Source organism: Zingiber officinale, chromosome 10B (assembly GCF_018446385.1).
Source record: "Zingiber officinale cultivar Zhangliang chromosome 10B, Zo_v1.1, whole genome shotgun sequence".
NCBI lineage: Eukaryota > Viridiplantae > Streptophyta > Magnoliopsida > Zingiberales > Zingiberaceae > Zingiber > Zingiber officinale.
Window position 1 is genome coordinate 20,093,053 of NC_056005.1, and position 24,169 is coordinate 20,117,221.

Genomic DNA, 24,169 nt, shown 5'->3' on the forward strand with positions numbered 1-24,169 from the left:
AATTGATCAAAAGGTACACACTATTTTGATATTTATCAAATAAATTATGATCTTCTTATTCTACCCATCCGGTCAAAATTGACTTTGTCTCTTTCTCTTTTCTATTTCTCCTCATCATGCACACTCTTTTCTCTTTTCTCTTTCTTCTCTTTTTTACATGCGTGATGTGAATTCAACGAGAAAGATATCTCAAGAACTCATAACGAATTAAAGACAAAAAAAAGGAAGGTCTAAGACGATAAGATGGATGAAAAGAAACTTCGACCCAATACTAGGAAAGCAAAAACCTTGATATAGGAGATGGAAGACATCACAACTTTAGGATTGAGGTTGATAAGTCTTAGAACGCCACAAGGAAATGCCTTGATAACATCTAGTTCAATGAAGAACCAACAAGCGAAAGCCTCACCGTGCTTTAGATTGAAAAATATGTCAAAGATACATGTGTGACCATCACCCCCTTTATTATAGCTAGAGAGTGACAAAAAAATCCTAAAAAGCCAAAAGAAAGTCCATTTAGTAAAGGCATATATAGACTATGTAACGACCGCACTTCTATACCCTGACTCAAGCCACGGGCGTTACTCCTTTCATACTACTAAGGACATTATTGTATGTACATTGTTGGGTTCAGAGATCTACTCTGAACTTGTTTCGACTGCTAAGTAGTGGTTTGGGAGCGAAATAGAGCTAAGATGAAGTTTAGAATTGATTGAGAATCTGGGCCGTGTGATGATGACCGGCCATGTAGCCTTACTAAGCGTTTGGGCACGGCCGTGTGTCCCACACGACCATGTAAGACCCTCCTTGCTGGAGCAAGGCACGGTCGTGTGGCTTCCACACGGTCATGTCACCTTGGTCGTAACGAAGAGGGGCATGGATGTGTGGCTCACACGCTCGTGTCACCTTGGCTGAGTCAAAGGGGTGCACAGCCGTGTGAATCCACACGACTGTGTCATTTTGCCTGAGGAGGAGAGGTGCATGGTCGTGTGTGGCACACAGCCGTGCAACCTTTCCAGAGACTAAGCCTTGCATGGCCGTGTGTGGCACACAGCTGTGCAACTTTTCCAGAGACTAAACCTTACATGGTCGTGTGTGGCACACGGCCGTGCAACTTTTCCAGAGACTAAACCTTGCATGGTCATGTGTGACACATGACTGTGCAACTTTTCCCAAAGACTAAACCTTGCATGGCCGTGTGTGACACACGACCGTGCAACCCTGGCCGAGAGGGAGAGGGTTGGGGTCGTGTGACTCCACACGGCCGTGTCACAAGCGTGTGGGGATCACGCCCTGCACCCAAAAAGGAGTGGTTCTCCCCCTTTGTACTCCTTCTTGACTTATCATTTTATCCCACAACCTTAGGGAGAATATTTGACACTTCAACTACTACCAAACCGCAAATTCATTGTACACCATTCTTAATAGTACTTTTACACTAAGCGGAGATAAGAACATATGTCCATCAGCACCAAAATCTAACATGGTCAGATACTAGCAAATTTCAAGATCGCTTCCCACTGTTCCGTCACCCCTACCATTAAACATTGCTCCTACTGCCCCTTCTTACTCCAGCTTTCCCTTACCTTTATCTGCAGTATAAGGAAATGCAAACTATAAACAAAGGCTTAGTAAATACCATCTACTAACAAAACTACGCATTAAAGAGAACATGCCTTTTTATTGTAAAACTGCTTGGAAAGAGAACAACAAACATGCACTTGAGAATAGTTCACGCTAAAACATATGCTTTGTAAATATGCACATGATATGTATTTTTAAACAGTTTTAAAATGCTAAACACCAACTTAAACCTTGCTAGTAATGTAATGGAACAGAAATCCTAGCATATTATAGAGTTCACCAACACTACACTTTATAACGCAAGTTCTCCACTTAATGATGGTTTCACTTCAACAAACCAATGCACTTTGAAAACTTTATCATACATATTAGTGAACATAATAATCAACTTTCTTGGGCCCAACAATGTACCACTTGCGTGCATCCTTAATAAAATTCGAGGTAGCTAATCCCAAACCTATTAAGGTACTACTAGGTGAACTTATGCCTAGGGGCAATCTAGGAGTCCATCCCATGGACCTTGTGTGTACATGCCATTTTAAAGTAAAATACTTTCTTCTACTCAATACTTTCTTCTAATTACACTTGTTGTCATTTCGACAAACACCTTATGTGCACTTAATCCCCCACACATATAGGGAAGCATCTTAGGTCACTTGATTATGCTTCTTAGTCCCAGAAACTTAATGGGAAGCAAATCAAAGTACTCACATGCTCTTAATCCCAAACTTAGAGGGGCATCTTTACATATCATGCATTATATCTTCTTTAACATGCACTTTAACATGAAATTTCGTAATCATGCATACAACCATACAAACCTACCACAAATAGGTTCCTTCATGCATAATCGAAACAACTTATACTGCAGGTGAGGAGTACTTACATCCTTTCGCTAGATCTTACTCTTATAGGGTGTAAGAAAAGCAACACTCTCTTTTGTATGTCTTGATCTCCAAACCACCCACCTCGTACGTATAAATCCTGATGAAAACTCCCCTCTAGATTCTCTTCTTGAAGAACCTAGAACTTTGGAACCCTAGAGTTCTTGGCCAAAACTACAAGAGAAGAAGAGGGAAGGAGTTTCGGCTAGGTATGGGAGAAGGGAAATGAAGAGATTTATGTTTTGATCTCATCCCTCACCTTTTATACTAAGTGAAAGTTGAAGCATCTCTTCTCCCAAAATCTGCTTATAAGGAATTGTTTCCTATTGCTAGTGTGATGCTTTACCACCACCCTAATGGAAACTTTAACCAATTATATATAAGAGGTCTTGGGTTCAATCCTACCCAAGGCCATTTTTAAATCTATTTTTTTATTTCTTTTTCTCTTCTTCTAGTTCTTTTTGCCTTTTTGAACAGAGAGAAAATTTACGGGTGTTACAGTCTACTTAGCCATTTTAATCTTATGACATTATTACAACCTAAATAAAGGTAGAAATTGAGTCCAAATTGAACCTACACATCCATACTACATAGATATGAGACTTAAATGTTAATTCAACTCATCTAAGGCTTGAATTAGGTTGACTAAGCCAAATGACTTACTCTTGGTCAAACCTTCTTCAATGATAGTTTTGACCTTCACATCTTCAATTAGCACATTAAGTGCTTCTTTCATCATTTTAACCTTAGCCCTTGTAATTGAGTCTCCATTGATACATAATGGATCATCATTAATATCTAAAGTAGGTTGAGCATAATCCATATCATAAGTTTGTTGCGCAACTTATTGTTCTCCTTCTTTTACTACATCAATGTGTCGACTTGATTTCTTCCTATTCTACCCTTCTGGTCAAAATTGACTTTTTCTCTTGTTCTTTCTTTTTTCTCTCTTCTTTTTCCTCTTTCCTCTCTCCTAAACTCTTTTCTCTTCCTCTCCTCTCCTCTCTTTCTCTTTTTTACATGTATAATGTAAGTCTGATATGATTTCTTCACATTCTACCCCTCCTACCAAAGCTGACTTTTCTCTTTTTCTTTTCTTTTCTCTCTTTTCTTTCCTCTTTACTCTCTCCTATATATGCAAACTCTTTTCTCCTTCCTCTCCTCTCTTCTCTTTCTTCTCTTTTTTGCATACATAAAGTGGGTCTAATATGTAAATCATATCAGACCTCGACATTTAGGGTTTAGCTAATTCATTAAATAATTGTTAACACCTCCGGATAAAATGAAATAAGCAATAGAGAGCACTATTGGACTTCTTATAGCCTCAGAAATTTACAGAATCTGAAATGATTACAATCTAAGATATCTAAGTCAATTAATAGGTTTTGACTGAAATATACTGATTGACCTAGACAGGTCCGATTGAATCCATTTTATGTCCTATAAATTTTTGAAGTTGTAAGAAGTCTAACCATGTCCTCCATTATTTATTTCAGCTTCTCCCGAGATGTTAAAATGTAATAAGAAAAAATCGGTAAAAAAATCACATTTATATCAAGCGCACATGTAGTTTTTTGCGCATTTTTTCCTTATTATATTTTAACACCCTCAGAAAAGCCAAAATAAATATGTAGGACACTATTGGACTCCTTGCAACATTAGAAATCTATGAGGCCTGAAATTGTTGCAATCTGAGGTTTCTAGGTCAATTAGTGGATTTTGACTGACCTATTACAAGGTTTCTAGGCCTTATTACATTTGACCTAGATATGTCGGATTGGATTCATTTTAGGTCCTATAAATTTCTGAGGTTGCAAGGAGTCCAACGGTACCCTCTATTAATTATTTCAACTTCTCTAGAGGTGTTAAATGTAATAAGGAAGAATCGGTAAGAAACATTACATTGGGCCTGATATGAATCATATCAGACCCAACATGGGTCTAATATGATTGTATATCGGGCTCAATGTGGACATGATGTAGAATTAAATCAGGTTTAACGTATACATGATATGAAATCAAATTAAACGCCTCCAAAGAAACCAAATTAAACAATGGAGGGCACTATTGGACTCATTGCAACCTCAAAAATCCACAAGACTTGAAATGATTGCAATCTAAGATCTCTAAGTCGATTAGTGAGTTTTCACCGAAACTCATTGATTGACCTAGACAATCCGATTTGACCCATTTTAAGTCCTATGGATTCTAAAGTTGCAAGGAGTCTAACGGTTCTTTCCATTGTTTATTTCAATTCCTCTGGAGGTGTTAAAATATAATAAGAAAATTTTGACAGGGGCCAAATAAACAATAAAGGACAACATTGGACTCCTTGCAACTTTAAGAAACCACAAGACTTGAAATTGTTGCAATTAGATGTCTCTAAGTCGATTAGTGGATGTTGACTGAAACTCATTAATTGACTTAGACGGGTCCAATTTGATCTATTTAAGGTTCTATGGATTTCTGAGGTTGTAAGGAGTCCAACGATGTTCTCTATTTTTTATTTTAGTTTTTTCAGAGGTGTTAAAATATAATAAGGGAAAAAATTAACAAAAAAATCACACGTTGGACCTGATATGAATGATATTAGGCCCAACATGGTCCTGATATGATTCTATATCAGGTCCATGTTGGGCTTAATATAGAATCATATCATGGCCACTGTATGTTTTTTTTGTCTATTTTTTCCTTATTACATTTTAACACTTCCGGAAAAGTCAAAATAAATAATGGAATGCACTGTTGAACTCCTTACAACTGCAAAATCTATAGGACTTGAAATTGTTGCAATTTGAGGTTTATAGGTTGATCAGTGGATTTTGACTGAAACCCACTATTGATCTATATAGGTTCGATTGGATCCATTTAAGGACCTGTGGATTTCTGAGTTTGAAAATAACCTAATAGTGTCATCCATTGATTATTTTGGCTTCTTCGGATATGTTAAAATGTAATAAGGGAAATCAGCAAGAAACATCATATTGGGCCTGATATATTTCTATATTAGGCCCAATGTTAGCCTGATATGGAATCATATTAGGCTCAACATGTGTCCCCTCGAGATGGACTAGTGGCTAGTGCATGGGGTGTTGCCACAATAAGGTCTGGGGTCAAATCTTGGCTAGTAGCCAAGTTCCTACCCTCCCCTATGCACTAGTCATTGTCTGGGCTAATGGCCCCCATGATTTACCTCCTCCGTGTTGGCATAGGGACGGGTTGGCGGAGGCGCTGAGGGCGAGCGAATCACCTTTTGCCACAATATTAGGCTCAACATGTGGTTTTTTGACAACTTTTTTTATTACATTTTAACACCTCCAGAAAAGTCACAATAAACAATGGAGGATACCGTTGGACTCTTTGCGACCTCCAAAATCCACAAGACCCAAAATGGATCTAATCGGACCTGTCTAGGTCAATTTATGGGTTTCGATCAAAATCCACTAATCAACTTAGAGATCTCATATTGTAACAATTTCAGGTCTTGTAGATTTATGAGGTTGCAAGGAGTCCAACAGTGTCCTCCATTGTTTATTTCGACTTCTCCGAAAGTGCTAAAATATAATAAGGAAAAATCGGCAAAAAATCCTACAGTGGACCTGATATGATTCATATCAAGCCCACCATAGGGTTTTTTGCCGATTTTTCCTTATTATATTTGAACACATCCGAAGAAGTCGAATAAATAATGGAGGGTATCGTTGGACTCCTTGCAACCTCATAAATCCATAGGACCTAAAATGAATCCAATTGGATCTATTTAGGTTAATTAGTGGGCTTCGTTCAAAACTCACTGATCGACCTAAAAACCTCAAATTGCAACAATTTTAGGTCCTGTAGATTTTTGAGGTTGCAAGGAGTCTAATGATGCTTCCATTGTTTATTTCGACTTCTTTGGAGATGTTAAAATGTAATACGAAAAAATCGACAAAAAAAAACTCATGTTGGACTTGATATATTTATATTAGATCGATTATATCAGACCCAACGTGGATTTTTTTAATAGATTTTTTTCTTATTACATTTTAGCATCTCCATAAAAGCCGAAATAAACAATAAAGAGCATCATTGGATTCCTTATAACTTCAAAAATCTACATGACCTAAAATAGGTCCAATTGGACCTATCTATGTTAATTAGTCAATTTTAGTTAAAATTCACTTATTGACCTAGAGATTTCATATTGTAATTATTTTAGGTCTTGTGAATTTCTAAGATTATAAGAAGTTCAATAATGACTTCTATTGCTTATTTCGTCTTATTTAAAAGTGTTAAAATATTATTGAATGAATCAGTTAAATCTTAAATATCAAGGTTCTGATATGATTTGTAAATTAGGTTTACTCTATGCATATAAAAAAAATTGTATATTAGGCTTACTTTATGCATATAAAAAGAAGAAGAAAAACAGAGAAGAGATAGAGGGAAAGAGCAATGAGATTGTACATATCTACGAGAAGAAAAAGGGAAAAAACGAGAAAGAGAAGAAATCAATTTTCATATAATGAAAAAATTAATAATTAAGTCCTTTGATAAATCTTAAAATGATAAATCTCAAAATAGAATGCATTTTGATTAATTCGGAAACCTACTGTACCTTTTAATAAATTGTTTTAGTAAATTGCTGAACATTTTTACTTAACAATCAGTGGCTGCTATTGTTTTCCTGAGGCACGCTAGCCAAGAACACATTCGTCGCCCCATCACCGTCTCTCTAATCACACAATTAAACTCTGTAATTTTGAGTTCTCTAGCAATTTACATTGATCTAAACAAATTACGTGTTTATCAAGGCTCAAAATACCATCCGTTCTAACCCATCAAAATAAAATAATAAGCAAATAAAACTTCCAGCCTTGCGACGACACATAAGCTTTTCATATTTTGAAGATGGTGTACTAGGAGGAAAACAAGGACTTCAGGGGAATGGGACCCAGATTATGAGGAATAGAGTAAATGAGAAACACTGGTAAACACCTGACCCTGTTGGGCAATGTTAAGATTGCATATATATTCTCTTCCTGTACCTCAGACTTTCTTGCATATTCACATAAAGAATGCCCTTGTTTGCAGCTGCCATGTTGACCACAGGCATGCACATTTGTCCAAATGTGACATTGATTGTTTATTCACCAAGCATAAACATATTTTGCACATCAAAACTGACTTGTCGCCCTTTAAGACGAGGAGACTAGCAAGTTACTATGTTGATAATTCATATCCTCGATAGAACCCTTGAGAAAATAAGGTGCTTAAACTAGAATTGACCTTCAGGATACAAAGACTGGAAGAAGAGCATTGCTGCTAGATTAAATTATATCACCATTATGGAAACAAGTCAACTGCCACTGTCATATCTTTGCAGACGAGTTCAAGATTGACAGGTACAATAAAACACCCTAACAACGTTGCAAGAGTTCCATGCTCTTTTTAGGACAATTCAAATCTGTGCTCGACATATTACAAATTTAAATCTTAATTTCATATTTGAAGTTTATTTGAGTACAGTAGCTGCCAAAAGGCTCCTTTACAATTTCACGTGGAAACTCCATATACATTATTAATGTTAGCCTACATCACTTCTTATATAACTAAAAGGTATAACAAAAATTTAATTAATTATTTTAGGCAAAGCTAACTTAATATTTGAAGTATGGAGATGCGGGGGATCGAACCCCGTGCCTCTCGCTTGAAGCGAGAGGTCTACCATTTGAGCTACATCCCCAATTGAAAATTGTATGCTGATATATTTATCAATCGAAAAATCAACTGACCTTACTGGCTTCAGATAATTGACGAGAAATAAGCATCCTCCCTTGGCACAGCCAAACAAAATAGAGATCCTATTCTTAGGCCAAAACTCTCTGTACACAACTTCTAAAATTTTAGACGGTAACGAAGCATCCCTTCGGCACAAGCCGCAATCTTTTTCCTAGATAAATTCCCTAAGCAAAACTTTCTAGACCTGAAAAAGTGAAACGTCGCTAAACAAACAGGTATTTATGTTCATAAACATAATTATGCCAAACGTGAAAGGGCACAGTCATCTATATGATTCATGAGTGTTTATAATCAACGACGACACAAATACACAATAATTGGTAGGCAAAGCAGAATAAAACATGGTATATGGTCTCGATAATTCGAGAGGTAATTAGATAGGAATACAAAGAAATGCGGTGGATTAATAGGAAGTTGCAATGCAGGGATCACAAATGAACCAAGCTGTCCCCCTCAGCTCGCTGCACCTCCGCAGCATCTCCTCCCGATCGCGCCGCTTCGATGTCAACGACAATTCGTTGCTCTGCTCTGCCTTCCCTCCGAGTCCTAGCGTCGCCATCACAGTTGTCGCTCCAGTCGCAGCTGTTGTAACGCTTTCGCCGCAGCTCGCCTGGCCGCCGCCCTGTTGCCGGGGCTGGCTGCTCACTATCGCCTCCGCTCCCTCCTCAAGCTCCTTCTCATCTGCTTCGTTTTCTTCCATAATGTCTTCCTCGAACTGACGTCTCTCTTCTGCTTGCTGAAATGCCATAGCGTCGGACGCAGGCTCCACGAAGCATAAGATTAGGCGCCCGTACTCGCGCTGGGCGTGGAGGTACTTCCTCGACGGCGACGGCACAGCCTCTATCACCAGGCGACCGTCGCGGCGGTGGGGCCGCATTTTGAGGCAGGGCCGCCCGTCGCTGAGAGCGATGGACCGAAGCGGCGGCGGAAAACACCGAGCCGACGTCCTCCTGCCGATGGAGCAATGGTAGTTCACCAGCATCGTCCCCTTCGCTTCGCGATAGCGCTCCTCTGCTCTGTCGACAACCACGATGCTCTCCTCGTGCACGAATTCAACGCTCTGCTTTTCCGCATGCTCTGTTTCAACGGCGTCATGGAGTAGGGTGAAGTCGTCGGAGCCGGTCTCCGACCCGAGTCTCTCCGTGCAAATCTGGAGGCTCATCGAGCTCAAGGAGCGACGTCGAACTAGAGGATGAAGGTAAGGCGCCGCTGGCGGCGGCTCGGTTACCTTCTCAGCCTGAATGCGACTCCATATGCCTAATTGATTATTGGGTCTCAGCTTGTTATCTTCCACGGCGATCATCTCCACCGGAGCATGATTTTGCTGCTCCTCCCGAGCCAGCCATCCGTGCTTCTCGATCTGGAATGGAGATTGAAGTACATCTACCGACATCGTAATCAAATCACTCGGAGGTGGAGAACAAAGTCGACTAGAAATAGCGGGAGAATGGCGGTATTTATAGGAAAGAACAAAGGAGATTCTCTAAGTGCTTTACTTGGTGCTCCACCATCATCAATTCATTATTTGACTTGCTTACACTGGATTACTTTGAAAAGTTTCTTTTGCGCAGGAGAAAAAATATTTTTTTTTTCAAAGGCTTACTATAAGATCTTAATGATATTATCAGTTCCAAAAAGATAAATGCTCCATCTGAAAATCTGAGGAATTTGTTCGTGTATACTGACATTTTAGATCAAGTGAGCAGGTCCATCCTAGCAATTCGAGAAGAAAGACGAATTATGTGATTATGATATTTCAAAAATAAAGGGCATGGTCTTACAAGACAAGACTCTAAGCTAGCTTTAAAAAAATCATCCTAGCTTTTGGATCAACGATTCAGAGCCTCTTGGTACAAGCACTTCAATGATCAAGTTTACAATTTAAGTAACAGAATATTTCCGTTCAAGATTCTCAAGTACACATCAAGAATACCTTTGCAGTACAAAGCCAGGGACATGAACCCGATAGTTTAGACCTTTTGAGTACAACGGCGATGAGGAATACCAGCATTCAATTCCACCGTAGCTTTGCTTTTTCAATGCATGCCTTTTGATGAATTCTTGAGCTATGATCCTTGCTAGCGACGTTCGTCGCTCTATTAAACTAATGCACTAATCTATTTGTTTAACCAAGCTAAAGATTCCTGGCTAGATCTTTTTAGGTATTCATTTTCCTTTTATTCTCCAGGCGTAGCTTTGGTGTCATCGCGACCCAAGCGAAAGCCTAAGCCTCGTGTAAACGCACTGAATTACATCCTTTTTTGTTTATGGTAATGAGAGTGACAAACAGAGCAGTGCACACTGCACTGCGCTCGCCTGATTTCCAAATTGAAGAGCACAATGAGTCGCGTCGAGTACAAAGAAACAAGATGATACTACATAGTCAATTAGCGACTTTATTTTCTATTTTTGTTTTGGTCGAATTGACAAAAGTCGAATCGTCAATTTCCCAAATTGTGTAGCTAGTTATGCGATTTATCCAATCGCGTAGTTGGGTTTGGGAATATTGTCTATCGTGTAGTCTCATGTGGGTTCATTTTCCATTTTATCCTTGCTCCTGTTAGCACGACAATCTCATGTGTGTCCAAAGCAAAGATCACTCCGAGCCATGCTCGTGTTTTCTCGGAAAAGTGTGTTTAGCGATGGCCCCTAAACAGTGCAGCTTATTTTCTAGCAAACGGTGATTTTCTAGTGCATGAAAAAGACAAACGGAGATAAGATGACAAACGTCGGGCCGAGGCCAGTATTTTCTGACGAATGGTGCAACTTCTTGTCAAGATAATGGTTTCATCTCTTATGAGCATTTTAACTTATTGTATGCAGAAAAAGTCATCGGAAAAAACCTAACAAATGTAGTTCCGGTGTAACTTTTTCTCCAACGAACAATGCAGTTTATGTCTCTGACGATTCTCAAGAGGTAGTTATTTCCGACCACACACCTCCTTCCTAACCACAAAGTTAGAAATTGACGAAACCTCACTCCAGGCAGTAACTTTGCTAGTTTTATGTTGTTGTATTAGAGTAAGATTCAAGTGAGGTGTTGGCCATTGGGTGTAAGCAACTGTAACGTTAACTTTAAAAATTTCTAAGTACTCGTTAAATTTTGTCAACTAGCATTCCAGATAATCTATAAATAGTATTATTGGTGCAATATCCCTAGGTCAAGATTGACCTGGTTGACTAAGCTTGAGTTGGCTCAAGTTTGAGTCTTGATATTTGGGTTTCGATGTTTGACAATACATGGAGATTAATTGCAGATGCAATCGTCCGATTATGGAGATTGTTGATATAATTCCCCTCTGGTCAAGAGATGACCAGTTTGATGTGAAGAAGAGTCAAATAGGTCAAGGTTGACCGGATACTTGACTGGGAAAGCCCTAACTGGAGGGTAGGCAGTTAGAAAATCCTAATGAGCGAAGCCAAGTGAAAGACCTAGTGAGTGAAGCTAGGCAGGTGAAAGTCCCGGTGAGTGAAGCCGGGCAGTGGGAAAATCCTGGTGAGTGAAGCCAGGTGAAAACCCTAATTAGTGAAGCTAGGTGAAAGTTCTGGTGAGTGAAGCCAGACAGATGGAAAGCCTTGGTGAGTGAAGTCAGGCAGATGGAAAGTCCTAGTGAGTGAAGCTAGGCAGATAGAAAGATTTGGTGAGTGAAGCCAGGTACGTGGAGATCTAGGTGGATTAAGGTTGACCGGACACTTGGTGTTAGGAAGCCCGAGTAAGTCAAAGGATTGACCGGATACTTGGCACGAGGAAATCTAGATAGGTCAAGGGTGACTGGACATCTGGTGGAAGTCCAAGTGGGTTATGAACCATTCACACTTTGGAGGACTTGTTGAGGTCTTGCGTTATGGATTTCGGAGGCAGTTGGGAGGACCACCTGCCATTGGTAGAGTTCGCCTACAACAACAGCTATCATTCGGCTATCCAGATGGCATCGTTTGAGGCGTTGTATGGTAGACCTTGTCGGACACCCACCCTCTGGGAAGAGGTTGGGGAGGCTCAGCTGGTAGGACCTCAGAGAGCTCAGCAGGAGGCAGAGTTGATTCGTACTATCAGACGGAGGATGTCAGAGGCTCAGGACCATCAGAAGAGTTATGCTGATCGGCGACGGAGACCCCTGCAGTTCTCTATTGGTGATCATGTATTTTTGAGAGTTTCACCCACGAAAGGGGTGAAGAGATTTGGTCTTCGAGGTAAGTTAGCTCCACGATATATTGGATCATTCCAGATCTTGGAGAGGATTGGAGCAGTAGCTTACCGTCTGGCGCTACCACCATCTCTAGCAGGCATTCACGATGTATTCCATATATCTATACTGAGGAGATACGTATCCGACCCAGCACATGTTCTGTCAGATATATCAGTTCTCATTCAGCCTGACGTTACTTACGAGGAGGTTCCTGTACGGATTCTGGACCATAGAGAGCGTCAGTTGCGGAACAAAACTGTCCGGCCGGTTAAATTCGGATGGCAGCATCATTCTGACGAGGAGGCTACTTGGGAGTTGGAGGATACGATCCGAGCTCGATATCCTCATCTTTTTACTTGAGGTCATGGGTTAGAGTTTCTTTCAGCATTTATACTGTTTGGTTATATTCGAGTGTTTGCTGTTGGTTATAGCGAAATTTGGGGATCAAATTTTTATTAGTAGGGGAGAATGTGAGATATCGAAAAATTAAATAAATAGGGTTATTTTAGAAATAGCCTTATAGAATTTTTTTCGAAATTTTTAGAAATTTTCTGAGAATTTTTCAGAGTTCGTACAATGGGTTTAGAGGGGATTGATCGGCGAATTTGGATAAAGCCTGTTTGGGATACCCGTTAAGTGAGGAAATGTTTAATTATAAATTTCCTTTTTCCCAAATACGCCACTCAACTCCTCCTTCCCCGATCCCCTCTGCTCACGCTGCCTCTCGCTCGCGGATGAATCAGCGCCGACAGGAACGGAGCTTCGACCTCCGGCGATCTTCCTCTGCCGGCATCGACACCTAGTAAGCCCAGATCCAGCCGAGGCCCTTCTCCTTCTAGCTCTGATCTCTTCTCCTCGCCACTGGTTCTCTCACGGGGATGAGCCGACGCTATTGAATCGAGCCCGATCCACTCGATCGCCGGTGTGGAGGAGGCAGTTAGGGCTCCGGTGGTAAGTAATCGAACCTTCTTCTTCTATTCCTCCAACTCGTGCCCTAGCACAGTCGCCCATTTCTTTCTTTCCCTTTGATGTCGATCCTTCTCTGTTCTTGAGTCTCATGTTCTTCGCGGCTGGATTAGGTTACGGATTTGGAGACGTTGGGGATCAGTGAGGTAAGATTTAGTTGTTGGATAAGCTGTTGTTTGATTCTTGGATTTCAATATTGATCTGATCAATGAATTCCTGCTTGATTCCTGTTGTAACTGTTGTAATGCGATTGATTTCAATCTTGATCTCACCTTGATCCGAATGGTAGGGAAGAAATCCAGCAGGGAGGCTGTGTTCTGGAAGTGATCGAAGGTGATCTTGGGTTCCAGCAGTGACGATCCTCGGTTGTGGATCAATTGATGAGGGTTGTGAGGTGAAATTGAGTGTTGTGGATCAACAAGCGTGGTTGTGAAGTTTTGTTATGTGCTGTGGTGTTCTTTGATCCTTTCTTGGTTCCGGCAGCACACCAACCAGCAGCCTCCTAGTTCCAACATCAACAATAGCTAGGATTGAGGTAAGGTGTAGTGATGTTGATACATGATTAGAGTGATTGATTAGTGTATGAAGGTTTTTGATTTTAGATGTAGATCATGGTTAGATTTGATTAATCTAGATGGTGATACATGTTATAATTAGTTGTTGATTGTGTGTAGAATTAATCTAATGGAATGGTTAGGATTAGGGTAATTAACCCTAGTCAACCGTTGGATTTCTAATCTAATTGGTGATTAGGGATTAGGTAACTAATCCTAATTAACCATTAGATTTAATTATGTAGATTGAGGTTGTGTTGATTAGGGTTTTGCCCTAATTTAGTTTTAGGGATTTTATTTAGCTATTCATTTAGATTTCGCTAAATAAAATATATATATTGTTTGTTGACACAGGACTCTGATTCGAGACGGGCGTCTTGACCTTGGATTGCTTGATTGTACCTTCTATTTAAGGCGGGTACCTTTTGACTTATCTTTTGATACTGTCTTATGATATGTATAGTTTATATATAATTAGTAGTGGTAGATGGTAGATTTATCTCTTCCCTGGTCTTAGCTTAGTTGATACCTATCACATGCTTCTTCTGTTAGTTGCTTTACTTTAGAACTTGATGCTTTTATCTTTTGCTATGTATATATATGTTTATGGAGATGGATAGGTACATTTAGTGTTACTTTCCACTGGATTAGTGTTACTTTCCACTGGATTAGTTGCTGTAGGTACTTGTTATATGTTGTTGGATTTATGTTGCTTATATCTCTGTTATATATGCGTTTACCTTTTTGGCACCTATGCATATGGAGGAGGATATGTTCAGGTATGACATACTGTAGCCGCACGCACCATATTACATGATTGCATGCTGGGCGATTGACGACTCCATTATTGTTGAGCTCGTTGGCCGGCTACATGAGGGCCTGCACACAGCGTGACCACTGCATGGGTAGTAGCACAGCACTCAGGGTGTGTATGGTAGGTTGCTCGATGGTGCACCGCCGGGGTGCTCATAGGTAGCACGATACAGCGGGGTTGCAGCCGGGATCCCTCCCCGTCATCGAGTACCGGGAGATGAGAGCATTGCGCTCCCTCACTATGTTTGAGGTAGGAGGATAGGTGTACTCCGACAGCATGCCGTCCACTCTGTCACTCATCAGGGGTAGTGACGGCAGAGTGCACGGTGTCACAGCCCTACCCAATCGGTCTCACCATCGCGTGTGAGATGGCTAACTGGCGTTAGGGGTGACCATGTCATATTTGCATCATATGCACAGATTGCATTATTTGTGATTGATGCATTTTGGTGATTGCATATGATTGACATGCATACAGGTTATATGCTTTTGCTCTGACTATTTTTATCTATGTATGTTCACAGTCAGTTGCACAAGCCTCGCAGGTCAGTACAATTTATTTCAGTTATGCATTTCTTATTATTCTTGCAGTAGACTGTATTACATGCTTATTGTGGTTACTGCAGTTTATTCGGTTATGCATACCTATTATACTGTTAGGAGACTGTACTATATGTTATATTGTTAGGATACTGTACCGTAGGATTGTTGCTGGTAGTTATATGTTGTTGTACATATCTATTGGATTACCTACTGAGTTCTTTGAACTCACCCCGTTGTTACTATTTTTCAGGTTGAGGCCGTCAGGAGAGATTCCAGTCGCTAGCCCCTTCGTTATGAGGATTTCTTATTTTAGATTTCTGTTATGGTTTCTATGCATATACTGATGATGTGGGTTTGTATTGTGGACATTGAACATTTAGGTTTGCTACTTTTGTTTTCCGCTGCGGATTTTCTCATTACTTCGTGGATTTGTTTTCTTCATTGTAGTGGAGTAGGATGTTTACATATATCTTCGAGGAGTTTATATCGTCCTTCCTTATTAAACTGCGTGGATTGATTATATGTTGAACTGTGTGGAATGTTGATATAAACTGCGTGGTTTGTTTCTTATTTGTATTATATTGTTCCGGCCGTGTGGGCCGATGTATAGATATATGTATTCTGGATTCATATTGTCACCCGTACAGGGGAGATGCTGCCGAAATTTCTTCGGACAGGGACTACCTGGGGCGTGACAACCACCATATGCGATATACGAGAGGCACAAATTTAATTTGTGGAGGATGTAGATGGAAAGCTTCATCTTTATGAACGATTTTGATGGCGTCATGGCACTGAAATGAACAACCCAAAACTCGGAAGCAAACCAAAAGGTAATAAAGTTAATTTCATATCTATTACCTAACAAAGTTACATGCAGGATAGGAAAGGTCGAGGATAACCGCGAGTTTTGGATCTGCCTGACCAAGCTTCACAAGGAACCGTTGGAGTTAGAAAATCAAGTCAAAATTGAATCTACACCCGAGTCAGATCCAACAGAGAAGCCTATTGAATTAGAGGATGCGTTTAAGGTCAGTATAGTTTACCAAAATATCCTTGTCAGTAGTTGTTTAAATTATCTGCATGATAATCTAGATAATTATGAAATTTTCCCTAGTATGGTGCATGACAATCTAGATTTTGATTAAGTCAATCAAGACTTTGATCAAATTGGCATCAACCGTAACTTGGTCAAACAGAATATTATCGAAATCAATTCAGACACATTAATTAATTTAGAAAACTTAAAATTAAATAAAAATTTAGAAACAATTAATTCAAACATTAAAATAAATTTGAATTCAAAAAATAATGAAATAGATTTAGATAAAATCAATAAATACCTTAATAAAGTATTTAATAATCTAGATAATATTGGTTTAAAAAATTCTATCCAAAACCAAGATAATTCAACTAACAAAAAATTAAATTTTAAAGATAAGACTAATCTAATAAATTTAACTAATAATATAAACTTAAAAGACAAAGAAAATATAAGGATAAACTCACATTTTAATAAAATTAAACCAAAGTTAACAAATTCAAAATTAAATATTAAAGATAGCATCTTAAACAAAGATAATCTAAAAAATTCAAAATCAACAACTAATACAATATTAAAAGATAAACCTTTAAAGAAATATAATTCAAATTTAAAAACTAATAAAAACTTAAACACTAAAAATAATATTAACTTAATAAAATTAAGATTGAAACAAAATTTAAATACTCCTTTAAAAAAAGGACAATTTGATCCATTTAATTAGTTCAAAATTAAAAATTTAAATTTAAGTTACAAATTAAACATTAAATCTCAAATAAAATTAACTTTAATTATACAAAAATCTTAAAAGGAAAATCAGTAATTTAGGGGGAGACTTCAAATTAGTTGGCACCTCCAAAATAACAACTTACCCAGTAGGATAATTAGGATTAGATTAAAAAAGGGAATAAAAGTTTAACTTGACCTACGACACTGGTGAAGTTTTGGATGATAGTAGGTTAGGGAAACTATGCATGTCTAGAAAGATATGACTTCGACCTGGTGTATTTGGCTTAGTGGAACTAACTGAAGCTACCTCTTACGAATTCTAACTAGTTAGACCAAGGTTTTATACTAAGTTCAGTGGAAATGACTATTTGGAAAACTTCAAAGGTATGATTACTCTAATGATGTCCAGATGACTCACCATAACCTAGAAGTTTATCCAAAGAATGTCTGTTTGTTGAGTCCAAAGTTAAACCTGAATCTAATACAAAGTTAAATCAAACCCTGAAATTGAACTTTACTCATTTTACAAAAATTATAGGATTCTTTGATTGAAAACATAGATTGAGTGAAATGAGTAAGGACTTAAATTAAAAAATTAAATCAAACATAAATTTAAATTAAGAGTTAAATTTAAAATAAATTAAAAATTAAATTAAATTTAAATTAAATTTAAATTAAATTAAATTAAACTAAATTTAAATTAAAATCAAATTAAACTAAATTAAAATTAAAATTAAAATTAAATTATTAAATAAAAATTTAATTTAAATTAAAATTCAATTTAATTAAAATCAAAATTCATTTAAAATTTAAATTAAATTCATATTAAAATTTAATTAAAATTAAAATTAAAATAAATTAAATTAAATTTAAAAATAAAATAAAATAAAATAAAATAAAATAAATCAAATTAAATTAACTTACAAATAAAACTTAAAACTTAAACTAACTTAAAATTAAAATTTAAAACTTAAAAATTAATTTAAACTTAAAATTTAAAACAAAACTTAAAACTAAAATTAAACCTTGAACTTGAAATTTAAACTTAAAATGAAACTTAAAATTAAACTTTAAAATTTTAAATTTAAACCTAAAATTAAAATTAAAATTAAACTTTAAACTTAAAAAATTTAAACTTAAAATTTAAAATTAAACTTAAACTTTAAACTTAAAATTTAAAATTAAACTTAAACTTTAAACTTAAAATTTAAAATAAAATTTAAACTTAAAATGAAAAAAATTAAACTTAAAACTTTAAATTAAAATTTTAAACTTAAAATATAAACATAAAATTAAACTTTAAAGTTAAATTAAAATTAAAATTAAAATTAAAATTAAATTAAGTTAAACTTAAATTAAACCTAAAAACTTATAATTAAAATTAATTCTAACCTATGTTACTTAACTTAAATTTCAACCTAATTTAACAATATAAAATTAACAACTTATTTAATTTGAATCTACCTAATTCTTAACCTTAATTAAAAAAAATAACCTAACCTACTTATCTTCTAATTTATTAATTAGTCTATTAATACTCTCAATCAAAATCCTTTTAAAAATTATTTTTTAAAATCCTTTTAAAATTATTTAAAAAAATCCTTTTAAAAAAATTATTTTAAGAAATCCTTTTAAAAAAATTATTTTTAAAAATCATTTGTAAACTCTTTTAAAAATTATTTTAAAAACTCTATTAAAAATCATTTTAAAAACTCTATTAAAAATTATTTTAAAAAATATTTTAAAAATCCTTTTTTCTTTTTAAAAATTATTTTAAAAGACTCTTTCGAAATCATTTTAAAACTTAGACACTTAACTTAAAACTTAAATCTTAATTAAATTAATTAAAATTCAATTAAAACTTTAAACTTAATAATTAATAACTAAATAATTAAAAATTAATTGTTCAATCTAACTTTATTTAAGAACTAAGATTGACTTGATTATTATCTTGATTTAACGTAATCAACTTTACTCTAAATCATTTTAAATCAAACTTGATATTACATTAAAACATTAATTAAAATTTTAACTACTTTATCTTAACTAAAGATCCTTAAAATTATTTAACTTGGTTTAATAACTTTAATAAATTTAACTCTGAATTAATACTTAAATTAAATCTAAAAACAAAAAAGTGAAATAAATAAAAAATTATATTATAACTAAGACTTTCATTAAATCAATTAACTCAATAAATTAATACAAAATTTAAGTTGTTTTAATCAAATAAGTATTAAATTGAGTTACTTATTATTGAGTTTGTAACAAATCAATTCTTAACTTAATCCTAGAATAATTGATTATTGATAATTTAAATAAGCTTATTTTAATCAAACTTATATAAACAAGTATATAGAAATTCTTATGTAAATAATACACTTAATGAACATGAGTGTTACTAATACTAAAATCCCCTAAAAACACTTAGATATAAAAATGTGCTAAGACCTTGAAATTTAATATACCCAACCCCCAGTGTTAGCTTAAGAAGGAGTGTTGACTTCAGGAGGAGTGTTAACTTTATGAGGAGTGTTAACTTCAGGGGAGTAATAAATTCAAAGGGGATCATTTTTTTTAAAACTTATTAAAATATTTAATCATTTGTTTAAAATTTTTCTTCTGTCTTGAAAATGTTACTTCTATTTTTAAAAACCTTATTTTAAAAATGCTCTTAAATCTTCTTTTGAAAAATCTTGATAGTTTATTTTTGATATTTACAGAAAGTTTTTTAGAAAATGTTTTAAATCATTTTTGTAACTTAAACAATTCTGTTAAGATTATTTTGTCAAAGTCACTTTGAAAATATTTTTTTTCAAAAAAAAGGTTTTTACAAATCTTTACTTTAAAAAATCCTCTTAATAATAAAATCCTTGCTTCAAAACTTTCATTGAACATATTACTTAACAATTTTTCTTTGAAAATTTTCTTCTTTGTAAATTTTTTACTTTTCTATACAAGTTGTTTAAAAAAAAAACAAAAAATTTAACTTTACTTAGAAAAATTTAAATCTTTGGAAATAATTTTTGAAAAGTTATTAATTATGAAAACTTACTTGTAAAATCACTTTTGTCACTTAGAAAATTACTTTTGTGAAAACTAAAAAAAGGGTTACTTTAGTTTTCTTTGATGTTTACTTAGAATTTTTTTTCTCAACTATTTTAAATATACGTTGAAAGATATTTTTTGCAAACACTTTGAAAAGTTTTTTTGAAAAATGTTATATGTCTTTCGCACATTGTTGGTGCAAAACCTAATGGAAACTAACCTTAAGTTTATATTATTTTGATGTGTGTCAAAGGGGGTGAATGATATCTTAAGTTAGAAAAGTTAAAGGAAGAGAGTTATCTTAAGTTAGAAAGTTAAAACATTTCGAATCTCTCAAACTTTTCGAATCTCTCAAACTTTAAGAATTAACCCTTAAAGACCCAAGCCTAACTTAAGAAAATTGTCAAACATAAAAAATGGGGAGATTGTTAGTGCAATCGACCTCTAGGGTTTTGATGTTTGACAATATACCTAAATTTGGTCAATTTAACCAAGGGTTGATCCAAACAGGACTTGATGTTTGGGAGAGAGAAGTCTAGTCAAGACTAGATGACTAGAAAGGTAAGTCCTAACCAAAGGTTAGGCAAAGTGGAAGTCCTGATGAGTGAAGCCAGACCCTAATGAGTGAAGCTAGGTGATGGAAGTCATAGTGAGTGAAATCGGGCCCTAGTGAGTGAAGTTAGGTAGTGGAAGTCCTGCGAGTGAAGTCAGACCCTAGTGAGTGAAACTAGGTGGTGGAAGTCCTGGTGAGTGGAGCTGGGCCCTAGTGAGTGAAGCTAGGTGGAGGAAGACCTGGTGAGTGAAGCCAGGCAATGGAAGTCCAAATGAGTAAAGCTAGGCAACCCTAAGGGAAGATAACCCTAGGTTATACTTGAATTCTGTTAACACTGTTTTACCTTATCATTTTATCTATTGTGTTAACTCAGTGTTGCAGGGAAGTCCAGATAGGTCGACGGACCGACCGGATATCTGGTACGAAGTCCAGCTAGGTCAACGGGTCGACCGGATAGTTGACACAAAGTCCAAACAAGTCGACGGGCTAACCGGATGTCTGGCAAAAGGTAAGTTAAGGTAAATCACTAAAGGGGAGTGACTTGGTGAGGACACGTTCCCCGTTTGAGGGAACTATAGGCGTCGATCCAACTTAGATCCATTTTGAAAATCTAAGTTGAGATCGTGACTAGATTCTGGTCTCGATGAGACAGAATCTAATTACTACTCTGTGTATATATATATTTGTGCTAACTTTTATTAGGGTAGTATAATATTTATTGCCTCGGACTAATCTTTTTCTTGCAGGAAAAAAATTTTTGCTGGAAAAAGGGGTCGAGTGCCCAGAAGGGATCCGAGGGCCCGGAGCTAGTCCGGGCACCCGAAATGCAAAAGTTTATCTCGTCGCAACATGGAGCGCGCTAATTGGTTGGGCTGACGTCATGCTCCGGGCGCTCAGAAGGGATTCGGGCGCCCGGAGCTATCTATATAAGGAGGCCTACACCTGGAGTAAAGTATAACAACTTCTTCCACGACTGCTTTGTTGCGCACTACTCCTGCGACGTTGTGAGACTTCTCTGACAACCTATGACTCAATTTCCTTTTCCTATTGTCGGTATTATTTTAATAATTCTTGTACTAAAGTTTGTAATATTTTATGAATTATTAGTAATTGTCCAACGAAAGTACTCGACGAGTGCGGACCTTGAAGTAGGAGTTGACGAAGGCTCCTAACCAAGTAAAATTGGTTTTGTTAGCGTTGTGCTTATTATTTTTCACTGCGTACTCGAATTACTAACAAATTTTCGACAATCGTTATTCATCCCCCTCAAGTGAACTTTACAATCCAATAGTTCTCTCATGCTATGAATTGTATTGTGGACTTTCAGTATATGAGTTTAAGATTCAATCATACACAGAGAATATACACTCAATTAGTGAAACTTTATTTATCCAATAAATATGTAGAAAATATAAGATGATTGTCTTAAGACACCTCTCAAATATAATAAGGGCGCTGATGGAGGACACGAACAAACCTAAATCTCATAAAGAAAGAGGTTAGAATGACATCGGGGGTGTCCTTATGATGCTGCTCCGATGCTCTAGTGGGGTGTCTGGGTATTGGAGAAAACTAGGAAAGGTTCTGGAGTCCAAGGATTCGTGTGTGCATACTTGCGCCCACAGAGCGGACGATCTTTTAAAGGGCTATGAATGTGCATGTTCTCGTCCATTTACCATGTATTTCGCGACATGCACTTCTATTACCAAATGCTTTTGGATGCATGCTGGCATTCTCCATATCTCTTAAGAGAAACAATCCCATGAATGCAATGGTTACAAAGTTTCCTTATCCCCACACACCCTTTCTTTTTCATGGTCCACATAAGACGTGGGCCCAAGCTAGGGGTGGATGAGGTCGATATGGAGAGGCCTCGTTGGAGACGAGGTCGGTGACTGTGGCTGAGTCTAGAGAGTCCGAGGCCGAGTCTAAGACGAGGTCGATGACTATTGCCGAGTTTGGAAAGGGGTTGACACCCGAGGCCGAGTTGGAGATGAGGTCGGGGCTCGAGACTGAGTCGGAGATGACTTTGGTGACTATGGTAGAGTCAGAGATGAGGTTGATGACTATAGCCAAGTCGGGAAAAGGGCTGGTGCCCGAGGCCAAGTCGGAGACGGGTCGACGCCCGAGGCTAAGTCAGGAAAGGGGCTGGTACCTAAGGCCAGGTCGGAGACGATCTTATTGACTATGGCCAAGCAAAGACAAGGTTAGTGCCCGAGGCTGAATTGGAGATAAGGTCGATGCTAGAGGTTGAGTTGGAAGATAGGTTGACGAGTGATGTCGAGTGGGGATGGTATCTGCAACTACGGCCAAGTCACAAATAGCTGAGTTGTCTCTGAATGAACTTGAGTCCTTAGGATGAGTGTTCTAAATAGGCTCAACCAGACACGAGCCCCTTTCCAGCCAAGTCTAATATCCCCTGTCGTTGACCCGCCTTGACTTATCACGGCCACACAGGATTCGTGGGAGCTAAGCCTCCACCACATCATTCACATGGAACAAAGTAAAGGTTTCTAAAGTCAAATTTGTTTCCTGATATGATCCATGTTCGAAGTTTGGTAAAGTTTGATGCAACTGTAGATTAGCAAGAGTATAATTTTAGAGCAATAGAAATGGTGGTAAAACCCATTGCCCAGTTTTTAAGAACAAAGAATTGACAAAGCCAATGAAGTACAATTCAACAAATTTCCACATCAAGAGATCTTCTTCATCATATGATGTTCAATTCACCAGATTTCTGGGAGTACATGAAAAAAGAAGGGGTAGTTATACATGAATGGTTGGAGTTGGACGCCAAGCTGCTTCATCTACAACTCAGCTCCGCTTCACAGGGTCGAAGTTGGAGACGGCGACAACGGCTCCTGCGATCACGCCGACCACCACCCCGCCGGAGACGATGCTAAGGAGGAAGTTCTTCAGCGACGGCGAGATGCCTGGCTGTGCCGCCTCTGCCACCTCCGGGATCACTAGCGCGGCCACCATTGCGGCCGCTGCCAGCCCGCCCAGGGCCTTTTCCTTCTCCGATGATGATAGTGCCCGGACCTTGAGCTGGGCGCCGGGCCGCCGCCCCGACGCCGTGTGAGCAGGCAACATGAGTGGCTGAAAGAAGGTTTCTGAGCCCGTGAAGGGTCGGCTGAAGCTGATCGCCGGCTTCGACATGGTGACAGCGGAAGTCAATGCCATGGAGGAGAGGCAAAACGGGCGAGGCAACGTGGCGCTGTCTTCCTGTGTAATTGAAGAATGGAGAGTAGAAAGACGATATATCGATAGAGGTAATTGGTTCGGATTAGTTTCCGTTTGCCAGGTCAGCGTGTGGATCATACGTGGGATGTTGTGATTGCCGGAAACATGGTTAAGGTTATCCTCTCGGTACATGGGACAGAATTAGGGGGATAAGGTTGTGATAAGAAAAGAAAAGAAAATTAATGTGATGCGGAGAATGCATATACGGCCGGGCCACAAGGGCAGCTGCTCTCGGCCGTCGG

The 24,169-nt window shown here is 37.4% G+C and overlaps 2 protein-coding genes across 2 annotated transcripts; both read right to left on the reverse strand.

The window, feature by feature from the left end:
* Window positions 1-8,449: 8,449 nt before the first annotated feature.
* On the reverse strand, window positions 8,450-9,671 carry LOC122030102 (protein FAF-like, chloroplastic). The gene has a single exon (XM_042589258.1). The coding sequence runs from the start codon at window positions 9,640-9,642 to the stop codon at window positions 8,653-8,655; it is 990 nt and encodes a 329-aa protein (XP_042445192.1). The 5' UTR covers window positions 9,643-9,671; the 3' UTR covers window positions 8,450-8,652.
* A 13,698-nt stretch (window positions 9,672-23,369) lies between these two features.
* On the reverse strand, window positions 23,370-23,932 carry LOC122029802. Its single transcript, XM_042588933.1, has one exon. The coding sequence runs from the start codon at window positions 23,865-23,867 to the stop codon at window positions 23,499-23,501; it is 369 nt and encodes a 122-aa protein (XP_042444867.1). The 5' UTR covers window positions 23,868-23,932; the 3' UTR covers window positions 23,370-23,498.
* Between the last annotated feature and the right edge of the window lie 237 nt (window positions 23,933-24,169).